This window comes from Peromyscus californicus, unplaced genomic scaffold (genome assembly GCF_007827085.1).
Source record: "Peromyscus californicus insignis strain IS unplaced genomic scaffold, ASM782708v3 Scaffold_6__1_contigs__length_162567912, whole genome shotgun sequence".
Lineage (NCBI taxonomy): Eukaryota > Metazoa > Chordata > Mammalia > Rodentia > Cricetidae > Peromyscus > Peromyscus californicus.
In genome coordinates, this window is record NW_026294584.1 from 138806895 (window position 1) to 138826245 (window position 19351).

The 19351-nt window shown below is 47.6% G+C and overlaps 1 protein-coding gene across 1 annotated transcript in view; it reads right to left on the reverse strand.

Moving 5' to 3' along the window:
- Positions 1-19059, reverse strand: part of Cd4 (CD4 molecule) — a 29066-nt gene extending 10007 nt beyond the window's left edge. The window contains exons 1-3 of the mRNA XM_052719747.1: positions 18962-19059; positions 9383-9477; positions 9109-9270 (exon numbers count right to left, since the gene is read on the reverse strand). Of these exons, the coding sequence (XP_052575707.1) occupies positions 9109-9270; positions 9383-9431 (211 nt within the window). The 5' untranslated portion in view covers positions 9432-9477; positions 18962-19059. The remainder of the gene's footprint in view (positions 1-9108; positions 9271-9382; positions 9478-18961) is intronic.
- Positions 19060-19351: the final 292 nt, after the last annotated feature.

A 19351-nucleotide genomic window follows, 5' to 3' on the forward strand; every position in this document is an offset into this window, starting at 1 on the left:
GACGTCCTTGACGGCTTGCCTTGCACTACTTCCTTACGCCATCTGCCCTTCCTGGAACGTCCTTCCCCCACATCCATTTTTCTGTATTTAAACTTCTTTTTTCTGTGGCTGGGGAGATGGCTAGAGTATGAGAGCACTTGCATCACGAGGACCTGAGCTGGAAACTCCATCACCCACGTGAAAAGCTGGACCAGTGTCACCACAGCAACCCCATTGCTGTGCAGGGCAGAGACAGGAAGATCTCGGGGGCCTGCTGACCACCAGATTAACTCCAGGTTAGTGAGAAACCTCGTCTCAAAGAAATAAGGGGCAGAGTGATAGAGCAGGACATCTGATGCCCCCCTTCGGCTACCTAAATGCTCACACACACATATAGCACACACACACATCAAAAAAAAAATTATTTTTGCCATGTTAGAAACTGAACACAGAGGCAAATGCTCTACCCCTGAGCCACACTCCTGGCCTGCCTATATTTTTCTTTTTTTTATTTATTTATTTATTTATTTATTTATTTATTTATTTATTTATTTATTTATTTTTTATTTTTTTTGGTTTTTCGAGACAGGGTTTCTCTGTGTAGCTTTGCGCCTTTCCTGGAACTCACTTGGTAGCCCAGGCTGGCCTCGAACTCACAGAGATCCGCCTGGCTCTGCCTCCCGAGTGCTGGGATTAAAGGCGTGCGCCACCACCGCCCGGCTATTTTTCTTTTTAAAATAATTTTATTTATTATTGGATGGCTCAGTGGATAAGAGCACTTTCTGCTCTTACAGAGGACCTGGGTTTGCTTCCCAACACTCATGTAGAGGCTCACAACCATCTGTAACACCAGGAGGATCTGACACCCTCTTTTGGTTTCCATAGGCATCAGGCACATGCATGGTGCACATACATACATGCTGTCAAAACACTCATACACGTACAAGAAAAAAAAAATCTTCAAAATTTTTATTTATGCTGGACAGTGGTGGTGCATTCCTTTAACCCCAACATCGGGAGGCAGAGGCAGACAGATCATGTGATGCAAAGGCTTGTACCACCCTGCTTGTGGTTTATCCCTTTAAAAACCCCTCACCCTGAGAGAGCTCAGGGGCATCCTCCTCCACCCGCTGCGGCACGGACTAAGCCTGGACTTGCTAGTTATTAATAAACTCCTGTGTGTTTTGCATCAGATATTGGCTCTGTGGAGGTCGTGTGTGTGTGTGTGTGTGTGTGTGTGTGTGTGTGTGTGTGTGTGTGTGTGTGTCACGACGCCAGCACAACAGTGAGATGGCTCAACAGGTAAAAGTACTTGCCGTGAGAGCCTTACTACCTGAGTTCAATCCCCGAAACCCACAGGAAGAGAAGAGAACAGGCTCCCAAAAGCTGTCCTCTGACCTCAACACATGCGCAGTTACTCCCAGAACATCCATATACACAAATACACACACTGATGATGATGATGATAAAAACAACAATAAATTTTTTAAAAATAATGCTTTTTAAATGCAAACCAAAATTTAGGTACAGAAATCATAATTAGCTGGGTGTGATAGTGCACTCATGGAATCCCAGCATCTGGAAGGCTGTGCAGGAGCATCACAAGTTCAAAGCTAGCCTAAGATGCATTGGAAGTTAGAGGCTTAGTAGGCTGTATGGTAAGATCTTACCTTGAAATAAAAATCATAATCATAATATTATTAAATATCATGCTATGTCAGGTAAAACAGTAATAGCATCTGGAATGGTGGCTCATGCCTGTATTTCCGGCATTTGAGAGCCTGAGGCAGGTGAATTACTGTAGGTTCAAAGGCAGCTTAGGCTACCAAATAAGACCTTGTCTCAAAAAACAAAATGATAATGGTTATTGTCTTAGTTATATTGCTGTGAGGAGATACCGTGACCACAACAATTCTTATAAAACAAAGCGTTTAATTAGGGCTTTGCTTACAGTTTCAGAGACTTAGTCCATTATCACCATGGCAGGGAGCATGGTGTCGAGCACAGCAGCACACAGTGAGGCATGGTGCTGGAGAAGTAGCTGAGAGTTCTACATCCTGATCCACGGACAGCAAGGAAAGAAAGAGATTGGGACTGGCTAGCATGGACTTTTGAAAACTCAAAGCCCACTCCCAGCGACACACTTCCTCCAACAAGGCCATACCTCCTGACTCTTCTAATCCTTTCAAACAGTTCCACTCCCTGGTGACAAAGCCTATGGAGCCATTCTTATCCAAACCACCATGGCTGTGTGTTAGAGGATGTTATTTGGTGGACTACTAGAGTTGGCACTAAAATGATACTTTTTTTTTTTTTTGAGCTGAGGATCGAACCCAGGGCCTTGCACTTGCTAGGCAAGCGCTCTTCCACTGAGCTAAATTCCCAACCCCTAAAATGATACTTATACATAATATTTCATGAAATGGGAAATGTTCATAGCATACATCTGTTTGTTTGTTTGTTTGTTTGTTTGTTTGAGCCAGGGTTTCTCTGGGTAGCCCTGGCTATCCTGGAACTCAGCCTGTAGACCAGGGTGGCCTTGAACTTGGAGATCTGCCTGCCTCTGCCTCTGCCTCCCAAGTGCTGGAGTTAAAGGCTTGCACCACCACTGCCCGGCCATAACGTACATCTTAAAAGCTGCTTTAAAATAATCTCTGTTTTCTCGGGTTAGTCATTTAAACCACAAAAATCCCTCAGACTTCACACTTCCACTTCTCTGTCCGTCATTCTAATTCTAGCAACAGTTTGGTACAGGGTCTTCCACGCCTTTTTCTTTGCTCATGCAAACATGTTCACATACAATCAATGTTCCAATTAAAATGGGGCTGGAGAGATGGCGAACAGTTAAGAGCACATACTATTCTTGCAGAGGATTTGAATTTGGTTCCCAGAACTCATGTCAAGAGGCTTACAACAGTCTGTGACCTCAGCTCCAGGTTATCTGATGCCCTCTTCTGGCATCCTCCCGCAACTGCACTGAGACACACTCATACACGGTTAAAAACAATCTTTCCAATGGGATTATATGACATGTTTATTGATCGGCTTTCACTTTGTAGAATACCCTTGACATGGTCCTTTATAGGTGGAACTCTTTCCTTCTTTTTTTTTTTTTTTTTTTTTTTTTTTCGTTTTTCGAGACAGGGTTTCTCTGTGCAGCTTTGCGCCTTTCCTGGGACTCGCTTGGTAGCCCAGGCTGGCCTCGAACTCACAGAGATCCACCTGGCTCTGCCTCCCGAGTGCTGGGATTAAAGGCGTGCGCCACCACCGCCCGGCGCTCTTTCCTTCTTTTTGTTTTGAGTTTCTGGAAGCCAATCTTATTCTAGTTTGAGATGTAGATTCACATGCAATTGTAAGAAATAAGAGCGTGAAATCCTGTGTACTCTTTCCCAGCTTATTTCAATAGTTACATCTTACAAAACTGTGGTACTCCAGGCAGAGGCAGCGTGCACCTGCCTTTAATCCCAGCACTCAAGAGGCAGAGACAGGCAGAGTTCAAGGCCATCCTGGTCTACAGAATAAGTTGCAGGACAGCCAGGGCTACACAGTGAAACCCTGTCTTGAAGAAAAAGAAAAAAAAAAGAATGAACAAAAGAAAGAAAGTTAAAACACCCTCTTTTTCTTTGTGGACCTCCATCCTTTCTGTTATTAATTTCTATAATCTGGAATTTCAAGAATGTTATCTACTGTCATTTTCTCCCTTTTTGGAAGTACTATAGATTGAACCTAGGGCTTCACTCATACTCCACCACTGAGCTACAGCCCCGCCCTCAATGCTCTCTGTTAATAAATGTTTGGAAGCTGGAAATAAAACTCAGTGGTAGAGCACTTGACCTGCATGCGGGAGACTCTAGATTCAAACCTTCAGCACAGCCCAAAATAAGCGAATACATAAATGGAAATAATGGCCAGATGTGGTGGCACACATCTTTATTCCCAGCACTCAGGAGGCAGGTGCAGGGAGGATTTCTATGAGTTCAAGGCCAGGCTGATTTACATGGTGAATTCCAGGCCAGCTGGGCTACAAAGTTAGACTTTGTCTTACAACAGATAACAATAACAACAACAATAGCAACAACAATAATAATAATAATGTATGTGGACTATTATGTGTGTAGACCATTCTAATATGTACAGACTGTTATAATGTGTACAGACTGTTACAATGTGTGTACACTGTTACAATATGTGTAGGCTGTTATAATGTGTGCAGATTATTACAATGTGTGTAGATTGTTACATGTGCAGACTGTTACAATGCATGTAGACTATTATAATGTGTGCAGATCATTTATACCTAATGTAATTGTTGATATATTAGGACTTGTGCCTGTTACTTTGTTTTAGTTTTTTTTATTTTTCTGTTTTGTTTTGAGATAGGGCCTAATGTAGCCCAGTCTAGCCTCAAACTCCTTCTGTAGCTAAGAATGACCTTGGACTTCTGATCTTTCTTCCATATCCCAAGTCCTGGTGTTATAAGCCTCTCAGGCCCAGACTACAGTGTGCTAGGGATCTAGCCCTGGGTTTCCTTTGTGCTAGGGGTCTAGCCCAGGGTTTCCTTTATACCAGGCACTCTACCAACCAAGCTACATCCTTCAGCCCCGTGTTTCAGTATTCCTTTTCTTGCCTTCCTAGAGTTTGATTAAACATTTTTTTAAAAAATCATTGCATTTGCGTGTGTGTGTGTGTGTGTGTGTGTGTGTGTGTGTAAGGAGGGAAGGAAGAAGAAGGAAGGAAGGAAGGAAGGAAGGAAGGAAGGAAGGAAGGAAGGAAGGAAGGAAGGAAGGAAGGCTGGACATTTAGACATTTGAGTACTATGTTATAAGAGTTTGTTGTTGTTGGTTTCTTTAAGATTTTGTATTGTTCTGGGTGTGCTGGCACAACCCTTTAATCCCAGCACTCGAGAGGCAGAGGCAGGCTCAGCTCTGTGAGTTCAAGGTCAACCTGGTCTTCATAGCAAGTTCCAGGACAGCCAGGGCTACATAGAGAGACCCTGTCTCAAAAAACCCAAAAAACCCAAACCAAACCAAACAAACAAAAAGATTTTTGGGTTGTTTTAAACCTTCTCTTTTAACTGACTCCTTTTGGCCAATATTTGTTCAGGGGATGCCCTCCTTATCACTGCAGATGGAAGTAGAAATCCAAATTCCTTCCATCATTGTTGACCCCGGAGGGCCGTGCCCCTCATTACTACTGGGCTGAGCGGAAATGCCAGCCCGCACTCTGACCTCACCCATATTGTAGTGTGGTGGTCTCATTGCTGCTGGCTGATGATGGAAGTTCTAACTCTCCACCAGCAGCCCCTGACACCACCCTGCAGGAAGTGGTGTTCTTGATTGTCGGGTGGGCCGAGTGCCCAGGCTGTTCTGACACTTTCCACCAGGACTGCGGGAGCCTGTGGCAGGCTGGCATGGATCAACAGTGACTCTCAACTTCACCCTCTAGGGCACTGTCCTGGTGGAGGTGTTTGGACACTCCAGTCCAGTCTCAAGAGGAGGAAGTGTGGCTCCTTGCTCAGTGTTGGCATACATTAGGGAACAGGCAGAGTGTTTCCTCTGATGTTTGGCTGAAGTGCAACAATTATCATAGAGGCTTTTGCCTTTCTAGATTGTTCCTTCCCTAGTCTTTAGTGAGCGAAGGCTGCCTTCCACTGAGGTCCATTTGTTCCTGTGCCTGTTCCATATGTCTAGATGGCCTTGGGCTCCTGGTTTACAAAGAGGTAAGGCCTGTGATGTTGGGAACCAGATTCTTTTTTTTTTTTTTTTTTTTTTTTTTTTGGTTTTTCGAGACAGGGTTTCTCTGTGTAGCTTTGCGCCTTTCCTGGGACTCACTTGGTAGCCCAGGCTGGCCTCGAACTCACAGAGATCCGCCTGACTCTGCCTCCCGAGTGCTGGGATTAAAGGCGTGCGCCACCACCGCCCGGCTGGGAACCAGATTCTTACTACAAAGTGGCGAAGGACTTGGCTAAAGTGTGCAAATTTTCTACTGTTTTGTGTAGGTAGACTTTGCAAATAATGAAACTGAGTATTTAGCTGAAGAGATTTCTAAGCAAAAAGGACCCAGTCTTACAGATTTGGAAAATTATCAGTCCACTTGTATTCTAAACATGAGGACGTGTGTTCCAGTCACCAAGAGTTCATGGATTGTATGGGCGGAAACACTGCTGGTTTGGATTCCGGGGTCATAAAATGATGGCAGGGATGCAGTGAGGGAAGGCTGTGGACTCCTGGATTGGAAGGGCAGACAGTAGAGCAACTTAGGGATAAATGTGAGCTATTTTCAAGAGGAGGGAAAATCACCCCACCGGCGATTCGGGGATTATCAGAACCATTATCACAGTTTCAACAGGCTGTCTGGCCTCTGCCATGGGGACAGGACTCCACCCAGCAGAGTCCTGGGCACAAATCTAGCCTGGAAGCAGATTATGCTGACCTTTAAGATCTAATGAGCCCATGAGTGATGGTGCAGGCCTCTCCCAGCACATAACTATCTGGAGGCAGAGGCAGGTGGACCTGTGCATTTGAGGCCAGCCTGGTCTACAGAGCAAGTTCCAGGACAGCCAGGGCTACACAGAGAAAGACTGTCTTGAAAAACCAAAAAGAAAAAAAAAAAACTCTCTAATGGAACTCGCCAAGGTCTGGACTTCCTAGAAATCCAGCATCCCTTCCTTCTTCTCCATTTCTTCTTCTGGGATGGGAAGTCGTCTATCCTGTGCCTGTCCATCATTCTCTTTTAGGAGCACATGACTTGTCTAGTTTCATGGGGTCGTAGCTAGAGAGAACTTTTGTCTCTGAATGAATTCAAACCCAGTGATCTATGTAACACTCATGTCAAGTTTGAATGGCATCTGATGAAACCGGGAGGGGGGAGGGGGGTGGGGGGGGCGGGGTAGGTCTTTAGGAATGAGATAAGATTTGTGTGGGGGATGTATCTTTGTTTGTTTGCTTTTGAGACAGGGTCTTTCTATGTAGCCCTGGCTGTTCTATAACTTGCTATGTATACTAGGCTGGCCTCAGACTCACAGAGATCTACTAAATGCTAGGATTAAAAGTATGTTATCTCCATGCCTACAGAGATAAGACTTGTTGAAAGCCAGATCTGATGACCACCTGTAATCCCAGAAGGAGGGTTATTGGGAGTTTGAGACCAGCCTGGATTACTGAGTAAGATCTTGTCTCTAAACAAGTGTCCCCCCCCACAACACACACATAAAATAAAATAAGATATTTGGAGCTGGAGAGATGGCTCAGGAGTTAGAGCATTGACTTCTCTATCCAAGGACCCAGGTTCAGTCTCCAACATCCACACAGTGGCTCATGACTGTTTCAACTCCAGTTCCAGTGGACCTGACATCCTCTTCCACCCTCCTCAGGCAGAGGCTGCACACCTTTAATCCCAGCACTTTAGAGCTAGAGACAGGGGAATCTCTGTGAGTTTGAGGCCAGTCTATTCTACAGAGATATTTCCAGGACAGGTAAGGCAAATACAGAGAAACTCTGTTTCGAAAAACCAAAAAAAAAAAAAAAAAGTATTTGCAAAATGTGCTCAAAGACACAAATTATTCACTGGAGATGCTCTTGTTATAAAAGCTGAAAAAAAGCCTAAATGTCCAACAATATGGAATTAGTCAAGTAAATCATAGTGGAGTTGAATAAGGAATTAAGCAGTTATGGAAAAGAAATGAGCTAGAAATACATATCTACTTCAGATGACTATAAATTTTTTGTTTTGTTTTGTTTTTTGAGACAGGGTTTCTCTGTGTAGCTTTGCGCCTTTCCTGGAACTCACTTGGTAGCCCAGGCTGGCCTCGAACTCACAGAGATCCGCCTGGCTCTGCCTCCCGAGTGCTGGGATTAAAGGCGTGCGCCACCACCGCCCGGCCCTATAAATATTTTTAATTTTTAACTACATTTACTAGTTTCTTTAGAGCGTGTGTGAGAGTGCTCACTCACACGTGCCACAGAGTACATGTGGGGCTCAGAGGACAAGCTGTGGTCATGAATTGGAAGTCAGGTTAGCAGACGTGGCAGTAGGCACCTTCAACGGCTATGTCATCCCACCAGGCCAAGCGTATGTATTTACACACCTAGAATAGAGAATCATCTTTAAAACACCTATCTAGATATCAAGCAGGATCGGATTGCCTAGAACACAGCTTTCTAGAGGAGGCCCTGGGCCAGCACTCCAGTCCCAGCTCTGCCCCTAAGTGGGCACGAAAGCTTGGGGCAGGGCCTCAGCTGCCTACCAAGAAGACTGTAAGTGGACTGCAGCTCTTCCCCAAACTTCAGCCCTTCAGACATTGCTCGTGGTTTAGCCAAATGCATCTACTTTATACAGCATCTTAGAATGTACTCGGGCGTGCTGTTTGTTTGTTGTTCAGGGCAGGGTTTCTCTGTGTAGCCCTGGCTGTCCTGGAACTCACTCACAGTATGTTCACTTTTAAGATGAAATAAATGTATTTTATTTGTTTTTGAGACAGTCTTGGCATATGACCCCAGAACTTATCACCTTCTTGCCTTAGTCTCCTAATGCTAGGATCACAGAACATGAATTTTTGTTTTTGCTTTTGTGGGGTTGTTTGTTTGTTTTGATTTTCTGAGACTGGGTTCCTCTGTGTAGTCCTGGCTGTCCTGGAACTCATTCTGTATCCTAGGCTGGCCTTGAACTCAGAGATCCACCTGTCTCTGCCCCCCGAGTGCTGGGATTAAAGGTGTACACCACCACCTCTTGACTTTTTTTTTTCTTTGTTTTTGCTGGGAAATCAAATCTAGGCCCTTAGATGTTCTAGACACTCCATACCACTCACTAGCTGTTGCTTTTGATGGGATTAAACCAAGTATCATATCATCTTCATGGCCTATAGTAATAATATTTTTAAAATCATATACTTTATATGATGATTTTCCACTGTCCATTGAAGTCATGGATATTAAAAGAACAAAATTAAGATTCTACCAGAAGCCATTTGCCATCAACAGCTGGAGAAAGGAAATCCCAGAATAGAGAACCACTGAGATTTTGTCAACCCTAGCCACCATGGAACACTGGACTTCCTAGGAACAGATTTCCAACAACAAGCTCATTCAACTCAATGTTTTCCTCCCCGGGTTGGGGGACAGGGAACCCCACCTTTAGTCAAAAAATTATTCTGATGTCCCAGAATCCTCGTCTGGTCAGGGAGCTTCCAGAAGAACAGACGGCTCTTCTGGGAACCTTCGCAGGGCAGTTCCACCGAAGCCCCTTCTTTGCCCAACACCACTGTCTTCCCGTGAGTGACAGCCGGGAGTTGTACTGGGTAGAAAAGAAGGTCAGGCTTCAATGTTACCGCGGCCTCCCTCTGAGCGTCTCCCATCCGCCCACCTCCCGCACCATCTGCTGCTGGTCCTCCAGTCTGAGAACTTACCCAGCTGCAGCGCCAGGAACAAGTGCCTAAAAGAGATTCCTCGGTTCATCGTGGCCTTGCTGAGATGGACAGGCTGAATTGCTGGGGATCTGAGTCTGGGAAAATGGCAGGGGCGGAGGAAAATAGAAACCATTACTCTTAGGCTTTCCTTGGGCCTGGAGCACACAAGAGCTTTCTCTCTCTCCCCCCTCAGGACCTTTATAACCAACCCTGAGAACCTTATCTGTATATGCTACGCAGGCACGCTGCAGTAATGTACCACAAAAGTCCGTGCCAAATTAAGACTGTGTGATGTTGGTAGCATAATAGCAATTTTAACATCCTAAGCAATAGCAGCATATAACACAGACACAGAAGAAAGTATATGCGTGGGTGTCAAACACAAACTACAGTTTCAAGCACTTCCATGAAGAGTTACAGTCTCCTACCCTGGCACAGAGGTACACATGTGTAATCTTAGTACACATGTGTAATCAGGAGGCTGAGGCAGGAGGACCATGAGTCCAAAGCCAGCAAGGACTACATAGTGAGACCATATCTTAAAAGTAAAACTAAAGGGGCTGGAGAGTTGACTCAGCAATGGAGATCATGTGTTGCTCCTATGGAGGACCCAGGTTTGATTCCTAGCACCCACATGGCAGTTCCATCTGTAACTTCAGACCTCGGGGATACAATGCCCTCTTCTGAACCCAGCAGGCTCCAGGCACCCAGGTGGTGCACATACATACATGCAAACACCCATACACATAAAATACATTTTTTTTAGTAAAGAGAGAGAGAGAATTCAAGGCCAGCCTGAGCTATATAGCAAGTTCAAGGCTAACCTGGGTTATATGAGACCCTGTCTCAAAGGTGGAGAACCTACTAGTCTTTTAATAAAAGTAATTACAGCCTGGTGGTAGTGCACATCTTTAATTCCAGCACTCAGGAGGCAGAGACAGGTGGATCTCTGAGTTCAAGGCTAGCCTGGTCTACAGAGCAAGTTCCAGGACATCCAGAGCTATACCGAGAAACCCTGCCTCAAAACAAAATTAAAAAGTAATTATTTCTGATCTCTTTGCTTAAGAAACACCTAGTTTTGAACTGGTCAGTTGGTAAGATGTTTACCATGCAAATGTGAGGTCTGGAGTTTGGAACCCAGACCTCACTTAAAAGCCAGGAAGGCACTTATAATCCCAGTAACTGGGAGTCAGGGACAGAGGATCCCTGGAGCAAGCTGGCATGGATACCCATACCCACCCCCAACATGCTAACTCAAACATACATACTTGCTCACACATAAATCTTGTTATGAGAGACAATATTATGAGTGGGTTTTGTTGCTTTGATAATTATTTAGAGCTTTGGACAAGTAGTTCATAAAAGAAGCTATTAGATTCTGATAGAGAAACATCTCTTTTTAGTTTAGATTTCTGTCCTGGTTAGACTTGGGTTTTAAAATTATAAAGATTGGCTGGAGCAGTGGCTCAGCCATTAAGAACACTGGCGGCTCTTTTAGAGGACCTGGGTCCAGTTCCCAGCACTCACTGGTGGCCTGTCTGGAACTCAGTCCCATAGCACCAGATATACACATGGTGCATAGCCACACATAGAAACAAAACATCCATACACATAAAACATTTAAAGTATAAGCATAGACTGACAATTTCATTTCATATAAATAAAATAATATAGGCATGCACGTACATGTACATACACACACACACACACACGTACATATATATATATTTAGGTCCAGGTTCAGAAACTTTGGTAAACCATTTTCAGATACCTTTATTTCACCTATAAACCGGATCACCTTTACTGATATTGTAAAAATTGTTTTGTTTTATTTTTCCCCTGTGGTGGGCCTAGAACCTAAAGATTTCCACATGCCAGGTAAGTGTGCTGTTACTGAGCTGCTCTCTCAGTCCTGAAAACTGTAATTTTCAAATATTTAGCATGTTTACAGATGGACCTTGTACCCAGGCTGCCTCATTGGCTTCTTTTCTCCCTTTGTGGTACGAGGGTTGTACCCCGCCCCTTGCACCTGCTGGGCAAGAGCTCCATTACTGACCTGGATCCTCAGCACTTTGGGTTTTGTTGCATATCCTGCCTGCTTGCCAAAAACAGAGCTACTCCAAGACTGAGTGCCACTGACAGGCGGGGCCCCGTCAACTTTAAACATGCTCCATCTGTGCAGGACTGGGCCCGGTCACGGATGCACAGGAGCTCATGAGGCCACAGCCCTGCCTCTCCCTGAGGAACTACGGGTAGCAGACAGCTGGAAGAGGATCAGTCATGGTCCTCAGTGGTGTGGACACTGGTAGCTTGCCCATGCATCAGATAGCTCCAGACCCGTGCTCTGGGGCTACCCTAGTTAAACTGGGTGGGTCAAGAAACAACATAACCAAAAAGACACGAGAAGGGGACTTGTTGGGAAGAGGAGAGTAGTTGACAGGGGTGGGCGAAAGGTAAGGTGGGGAGGGTGAGTGACCAGAACGCGTTGTACACATGGACAAGATTGTCTAAGAGAAAAGCATCAAACCGAAAACAAAACACATTACTTACTGAAGTGAGCAGGGGTAGCTGTTATTAACTTAATTTTTTTACTTTGTTTGCTTATTTATTTATCTATTGTGTATGTAACACTTGCGTGGCAGTCAGAAGACAACCTGTGTGAGTTCCTTAGGGGTCTAGACAGACGACAGGCCTAGTGACAGGCACCTTTGCCCACTAAGCCATTTCGCCAGCCCGGTTTACTCATGTTGGGATGGGACTCAGGGCCACACACATTAGTCAAGTGCTCTACCACTGAGCCCCTGTGGCGACGGTGGCAATGTTTTAATAAAAAAATCTCAAAAAATTTAAAAATGGGGAACGCAGCTCAGCTAGTAAGTGCCTGCCTGGCATATGTGAGACCCTGGGTTCGGGAACATCAGGTGAGTTAGTGGTACCAGCTGTGGTGGTACATACCAATAATGCCAGCACAGGAGGCAGAGAGAGGCAAGAAATCAGGAGTTCAAGGTCATCCTCAGCTATACAGACAGAGGCCAGTCTGGGCTATGTGAGACCCTGTCAAAATTTTTTTCAGATGTTTTTCAATATTGTGCCCTGGCCAATAACTTCCTTGTGGATGGAAACAGAAAATGATTTAAGAAGATGCCCAAGTGATGGGGACTGAGACAAGGGGCCAGAACAGTATCTGAAGGTCCTGGAGTGCAGGCTAAAACCCTGGGACTTGACCTTGGAAGCCTGAGAACCAGCAGACAGTTTTAGGTAGAGAAGGTGATTCTGGTTGCAAAACGGATTCCTCCAGCTGCAGGATAAAGGCTGAACCTGAGAAGGCAAAGCTGTGATTCTAGTGAGGGGACACAATCTCTCTAAGACAGCTGGAAGGTGCGAGAGAGCTGGGGGACAGGGTGTGTGTCTGTCTGTCTGTCTCTCTTTCTCTCTCCCCTCCCCTCTCCCTCCCGCTCTCTTTTTCTTTTCTTTTCTTTTCTTTTCTTTTCTTTTCTTTTTGTTTGTTTGTTTGTTTTTGTTGAAGACAACCTGGAGCTCCTGATCCTCCTGCCCCGGACCTCCCAAATTCTGGGATTATAGGCATGTACCACCACCTTGCCTGGCTTCAGATGAAAAACTCAGGACTTAGAGTCATACAGTGTGAGGGCTGAGAGACAAACAAAACAAAGCCCCAGAAGGTTCGCTTCCTGCTCAGCATCAAGTCTGGGTCACGAGGAAGACAAGGACTTTCGCCTGTGGATGAAGTCGACAGTTGAGGCTGTGGAGGGAAGGAGGGCAGCAGACCGGCGTGGGCTCCGAGGAGGGGACAGCATTACAGTAGAAGAGTAATTCTCACTACCAGCCGAGCCATAGCTGGCCTGGAACTCACTATGTAGACCGGGCTGGCCTCGAACCCACAGAGATTTGCCTGCCTCTGCCTCCCAAGTGCCGGAAGAGTGATTCTTTGCTGCAACATATCCAGGAAATATCTGAGAAACTGAGTTTGTAAGAAACAGATCCATGGGCCCACCCCAGACCTGGGGATCCGAAGTGGGGGATGGGGTGAGTCATTTGCATTTTCACAAACCTCTCGAAGACCCAGACATGCTCAAGTCCCGAAACATGACTTAGGGGGAGGAGAAAGGGGAGGAGCATTCTGGGTCCCTCAGCACTGAGGTGTGGGGGTGTGCTGGATGTGCTGAGAACAAAGAGCTTGGGAGAGCAGGTGCGGGGAGGGGAGCTGGGAGAGGAGGGTATTGGGGCCTGACAGTAAATAACAGGCTAGCGAGGAGAGTTGAGACTCGGTTCTGGAGGTGCCTGGAGCCACTGTTGACCTCTCTCTCTCTCTCTCTCTCTCTCTCTCTCTCTCTCTCTCTCTCACACACACACACACACACACACACACACACACACACACACACACACACACACACTGCAACCCCGGGGCCCAGGCTGTAAGTGGGCCTCAGGGAAGTGATTGTTTGGGTGAAACTCCCCAGGGATCTGGTCCAGAGCTGGTAACACAAGATATTCATGAAGACTTTTTTTTACCATCCTTTCTCCCAAGCCCGATGATTCCTTCCCCTGGGTAAACCCTCGCCGCCGCCATGTCACTCCTCAGCAATCTGCCCTCTCTGAACTGGCTCAGCTCTCTGTTGTCGCTCTCCTGGCCATGCCCCATTTTCCTCCTCAAGACAGAACGATTCCTGTAATCCCTTCCCCGACAGCCCGAACAGTCCGGGCTGCCTCAAGCCATCACAAGGCTGGCACCGGCGGGAGCTCAGAGACTGGACAATGTGCCTGCTTAGCTTAAGCCAAGTAGGATGGACGGAGAAAAGTAACTCGATGATGCGTCTCACTGCATGCAGTACATTAATTCTGCTTCTTAAATGGGTCATTGAAGGCTGGGGATGTAGCTCAGTGGTACGGGGTTTGCTCAGCAGGCCCTGGGTTCCATCCTCAGTACTACAGAAGTGTAGCCACAAGGAAGGAAGGGAGTTGGGGGGGGGGGGCCTGAGGAGGAGGGAAGAGAAGGAAGGCCAGTCACAAGTGTATATTCACACCCAGCCCTGGTCCGGATGGAACCAAGTCGTCCTCATCCATACAGCTTATTATTTTCCATTGTCTGTGCCCAAACTCCACAGAAGGGGCTGGCTGCTATTGACCGTGTCCTTTAGGCTTCCTGGCCCTCTAGGGACCACTGGGGGTGCCAATGGGAAATGCCAAAGGAGATGGGAGTGTCCCAGCAAGAGACACTCTTGTGTTTCCCTACTCTCTCTCCATGCTCTGGGTGTTCACCACCAATGGCTGTGTGTGTCCACCCTGCCTCCGCCCTGTCCCATCACCACCAATGGCTGTGTGTGTCCACCCTGCCTCGGCCCTGTCCATCACCACCAATGGCTGTGTGTGTCCACCCTGCCTCCGCCCTGTCCCATCACCACCAATGGCTATGTGTGTCCACCCTCCCTCCGCCCTGTCCCATTGTGACTGCTGTCTGTCCGTCCTTATCCACAATTTGGGCTCTTCCTGCTTCCAGAAACACCATTCTTGCCTGGTTGGTCTTAGCCCTGTCCCTGACTCTGTAATAACTCCTTTTCTACACAGTCCCTTGAACCATCTGAGGGAGGTTTCCTACTGGGCTCTAATACATAATTTTTTTAATTATTGTTGTGTTATGAGAGAGAGGGAGGAGGAAGAGAGAATGTCAGAGGATGCCAACTCTCTCCTTCCACCTTCCCATAGGTGCTGGGGATTGAGCTCAGGTCATGACGCTTGTACGTTTACCCCCTGGACCAGAGCAACCCCAACTACACAATTTTTTAAAATTATTTATTTATTTTTACTTTATATACATTGGTGTTTTGCCTGTATGTATGTCTGTATGTGGTAATCAGATCCCCTGGAACTGGAGTTACAGACAGCTGTGAGCTGTCATGTGGGTGCTGGGAATTGAACCCGGGTCCTCTGGAAGAGCAGCCAGAGCTCTTAACCACTGAGCTTTTGCTCCAGCCCCCCAAATACATAATTCTTGACAGGGATGTAGCACTCAGAGGAGATGCTAGAGGCGTTTGGAGGAAGCTAAGAAATAGCCCTGTCCACTTCCTCCACGGGCTGAAAGGAATTTTCCAGAACCTACCTAAAACACAATAGATGCTTCAGATGGATAGACAGATAGACGATAGATACACACACACACACACACACAGAGAGAGAGAGAGAGAGAGAGAGAGAGAGAGAGAGAGAGAGAGAATGAGAATAAATTTTGTTTAAAACAGGAAGCTAGAAAGAGAAGTTGTCAAAAGATGTGTCTTGGAAAGGTGGGCATGAAACTCGTCACTACAGTCATGAGGGGTCCTTACGAGTTGGCTCAGTTAGCTCGGGGTGGGGCCTGCAGAGCATTTAAGGGAAGGGTGTGGCGTCAAGAGCCGTAGCGGCAGCCTAGCCCCGAAAGGGTTTCCTACTGCCCCCCACCCCCAGCCCAGATGGAGAATCTTTTTGAGCAGATGTGTCCTTGGAGTAGAAGTTAACAGAGAAAGTCTCTCTCCCTCTAGGGATCCGAATTCCCTTGCCCTGGTAAAGATGCTTGAGGAATGAGGGCGTCCCTGGCTCTTCCCCAGATGGTAGCCACTTTCTCCCCCTCACTCCCAGACTCTGCGGAGAGCTATCTCTGTCCCCAGCTCCGGCGTCACCCCAGTGCACCCCAGGCTTTGGCTTTAGTGGAGGAGGCTGTGGGTTTCCAGCCACAGCCGACTTTGGTGCCTTGCGCTTCCGCTGCCACCCCAGAGACCCGGCCTTTGATTCCCACATCCTCAGCCTCCCCAGAGGTGCTCTACCTCACAGCATCCTGTGTACATCACCCCTGGAAGAAGCTCCAGGGACTGACTGACTGCAATGTCCCCTCCCCCGCTCGGCTCACATCTGCATTTCTGAATCTCTCTTTTCCAGGCGCATGCTTCAGTCCTCAGCTCCTGGGGTGTCTCCCTCTGGGCTGCAGCCACTGCTGTTCTCCTTGGGGCTCCCCTGTCTCTTTTTTTTCTCCTCTTTCCCCTCTCTAGATACCACTAAGATCTAGTTCTTTCTACGCTGTAAACAAGCAGCCTGGCTTCCTGCAGACCAGCAGGTCTTTCACAGGCTTTGATCTGAGGCGAAGCTGCAGAGGATGGGCTGGACCCAAGGGGTGGATGTGAAAGGAACTGGCTGCCGAGTGGAGAGACACAGTGGACAGAGAACAGTAGACAGCTTTTCTAGAAACAAAACAAAACTCAGAGGTCTCAAGGGAAGGAGAACGGGGCTTCGAAAGGCCATTAAAGCAACAGCCACCCTTCACCCTTCACAGGCTCCACCAACACACAAAGAGCACAGGGCCTGTCAGAAATGATAGAGGAGAGGCATAGAAATGAAGGGATTCGGAGAGGCAAGATGCATGCCGGGAACACAGAAGAGACAGAGAGGGAGCACACAAGGGACGGTATCAAAATGGCAATACATACCACACACCTTTCAGGGTGCTTGAGGTTCCTGCCACCCTCACAGGGCCCCCAGAGATGGGAGAGGAGGCCTCAGTGCCGGCACAGCCCCACCACAGCGACAGTCTGTGGTCCCACAGGCACTTTTATCTTCCCCCCTCAGCCCCCAGTCAGCCCGCTCTAGCCCAGCCATGGGATGTGCCCCCCACCACACACCCTTCAACTCTGGCTGGCTTTGTATAAACTTCCTAGAGATGTGACCCTCCAAGCGACCCTTGTGGTTCAGCGGCTGCAACCTCTGCCAACCTCTCCTCCGCCTCAGATGCCCGCAAGCTGGAGGGTGGGTGGGGTGGGTGGGGGTGGGTGGGGGTTCTGTACCCCCTCCTGCCCTAGTCTCTGAAAGGTCTAGACAGAGCTGGAAACAGCACTCAACATTGACCCTACAGATGCCCACCCGTGTCCATCTTCCCCACATTGATCTCATTTCCCATCTCCATCCAAGTTATTCAGTCCAGCGAACACTCACTGAGCGTCGAAAACGTGCCACACCTGGCCACCCAACTCCAGCCACTGTGGCCAGGAGCAAGACCCAAGGCCACTTCGAGTCTCTGCCTAGAACTGGGTGATGGTTGGGGGAGAATGTGTATTTCGAGGCAGGCCTCTACAGTGAGTGTCCGGGGTTGAAAGGGGACAGTGGTCCCTGCGTATCTGACTGACTCCTCAGGGGCCCTTCCCTCAGCCCTGCAGGGCGGCCATTTTGTATCAACCCACAGATCCAAGACAGCACCAGAAATCAGAACAAGAAGTAGCAGTGGTCTCCCTCATCAGGGTCTTCTCCCTGCCTTGCTTGCCCCCCCCCCAAAAAAAAACAACAACTCTGTGCCCTGCAATCAGGACATTTGGAAAGTCCTACAACTCTGTTCAGCAGAGTCTTTGAATTATCAAAGAACCTTCTATTTTGAAGGATCAGACTGAACTTCAGGGGACCCCTCTCCAGGAACAAGTCTATGAACTGAAGGACATTGGGGGCTCAGCATGACTTCCCGACCATGTGGTGCTAAGAGATGTGAAGGGTCTGACTGAGGGTGTGGAGGCAGGGGGCTAGAGTTGGATAACTCACTCCATCTTGAGAAATAGAGTCCTGCTTCATGCCCACTGCCCACCAAGAACACCAGGGTCTGTAGCCAAGACCAACTCTCTTAGGATCAACTGTTCTGACCACATGTCTACCACAAAAAGTACCCACTTAGAGCTCTCCAGAGGTAAGAGTCCAGTTTTGATACTTTCTGAGACTCTCACTGCCCCGTTTCCTAACTCACACTAACTGAAACAGGGTTCCTTTCAAAAATTCTGAATATCAATCCAGGTATAATGGCATGTGCCTTGGTCCCAGTGGCTGGGGAGGCTGAGGCAAAAGTGTCCCCAGAGCCCAGCCTGAGCCTAGGCCAGTCCAGGTAACATACGTAGTGAGACCTCAAAAACAAAGTACAAGCCAAACTCCTAAAACTTCACAGGAAAAGACAGGAGTTAGCACTCTCTCTCTCTCTCACACACACACACACACAAGATCTACGGAAAGCATGTGGTTTAAACTGTTCTTGACTCTGTGATGCTTGGTGAAGGTCTTTAGTGGCGATTTTAGAAAAGCTACATGGAGTCCACTTTGGTGGACTCCTCTTTCTCTGTTCATTCCTGATGTCTCCTCCATATTCAACACCTGTCCATTCTCTCTAATCATCCCTCCTCTCCGTAACTGTCCCTGCCTTTTCTTTCTTCCTGGCTTCGCCTCTCCACCACGGCCCCTGGCCCTGCAGTCTTCTGCTGTCTCTCAGCCATTGCCTCCCTGAGCTTGCATTCTAGTCAGGGTACTTCAGCTGAGCACCTGCTGCTCTGGGCACGGTACTGTGCCAGGGTGGGCCGGCGAAGATGAGTATGGCTTGCTGCTTAACCTTTTGAAGCTCATGGTTCCAGTAGGAGATCACTGTTTCATGACCTATCCTGAGAGAAACGCGTGAGAACTGGGCCACAGCTAGGAACAGAGAGCCGCATCCAGAACATTCCGGCGCATCTGCCGCCATGCTTGCTGCCCCTTCCAGTTCCTTGAAGGAATGAAGCCAAGCGCGCCCCTTACCTCTGGCCAGCTCGTCTTCACGCTGCTTCTTGCACAGGTGTGTCTGTGTGAGGGTTCGAGGCTCTGCAGACAGGTTCCTAGTGAGGGAGAGAGTTTTGCTATGTCTTCACAGATGTTCGTAAGTGAAGAAACAGGAAGCCTGGTATTGAGGCTCCTCTACACGCCAGACGTGGGCCAGCCCTCTGGAGTCCCTCCCTTCTACCCTAAGCTGTTGGGGAAATTGACGAGTTAAAACTGCCAAAGTCATTGGAAATAGCTGAGCCGAGTCAGGCTAGAGCCTGAATGTCACTGTCGTCTGTTTGGGGGCAAGAAAAAAAAGGGCTGACACAGCCAGATTCAGCTGGCATGAGGCAGGGCTTAGGGGCACATAACTGTAACCCCAGCACTTGG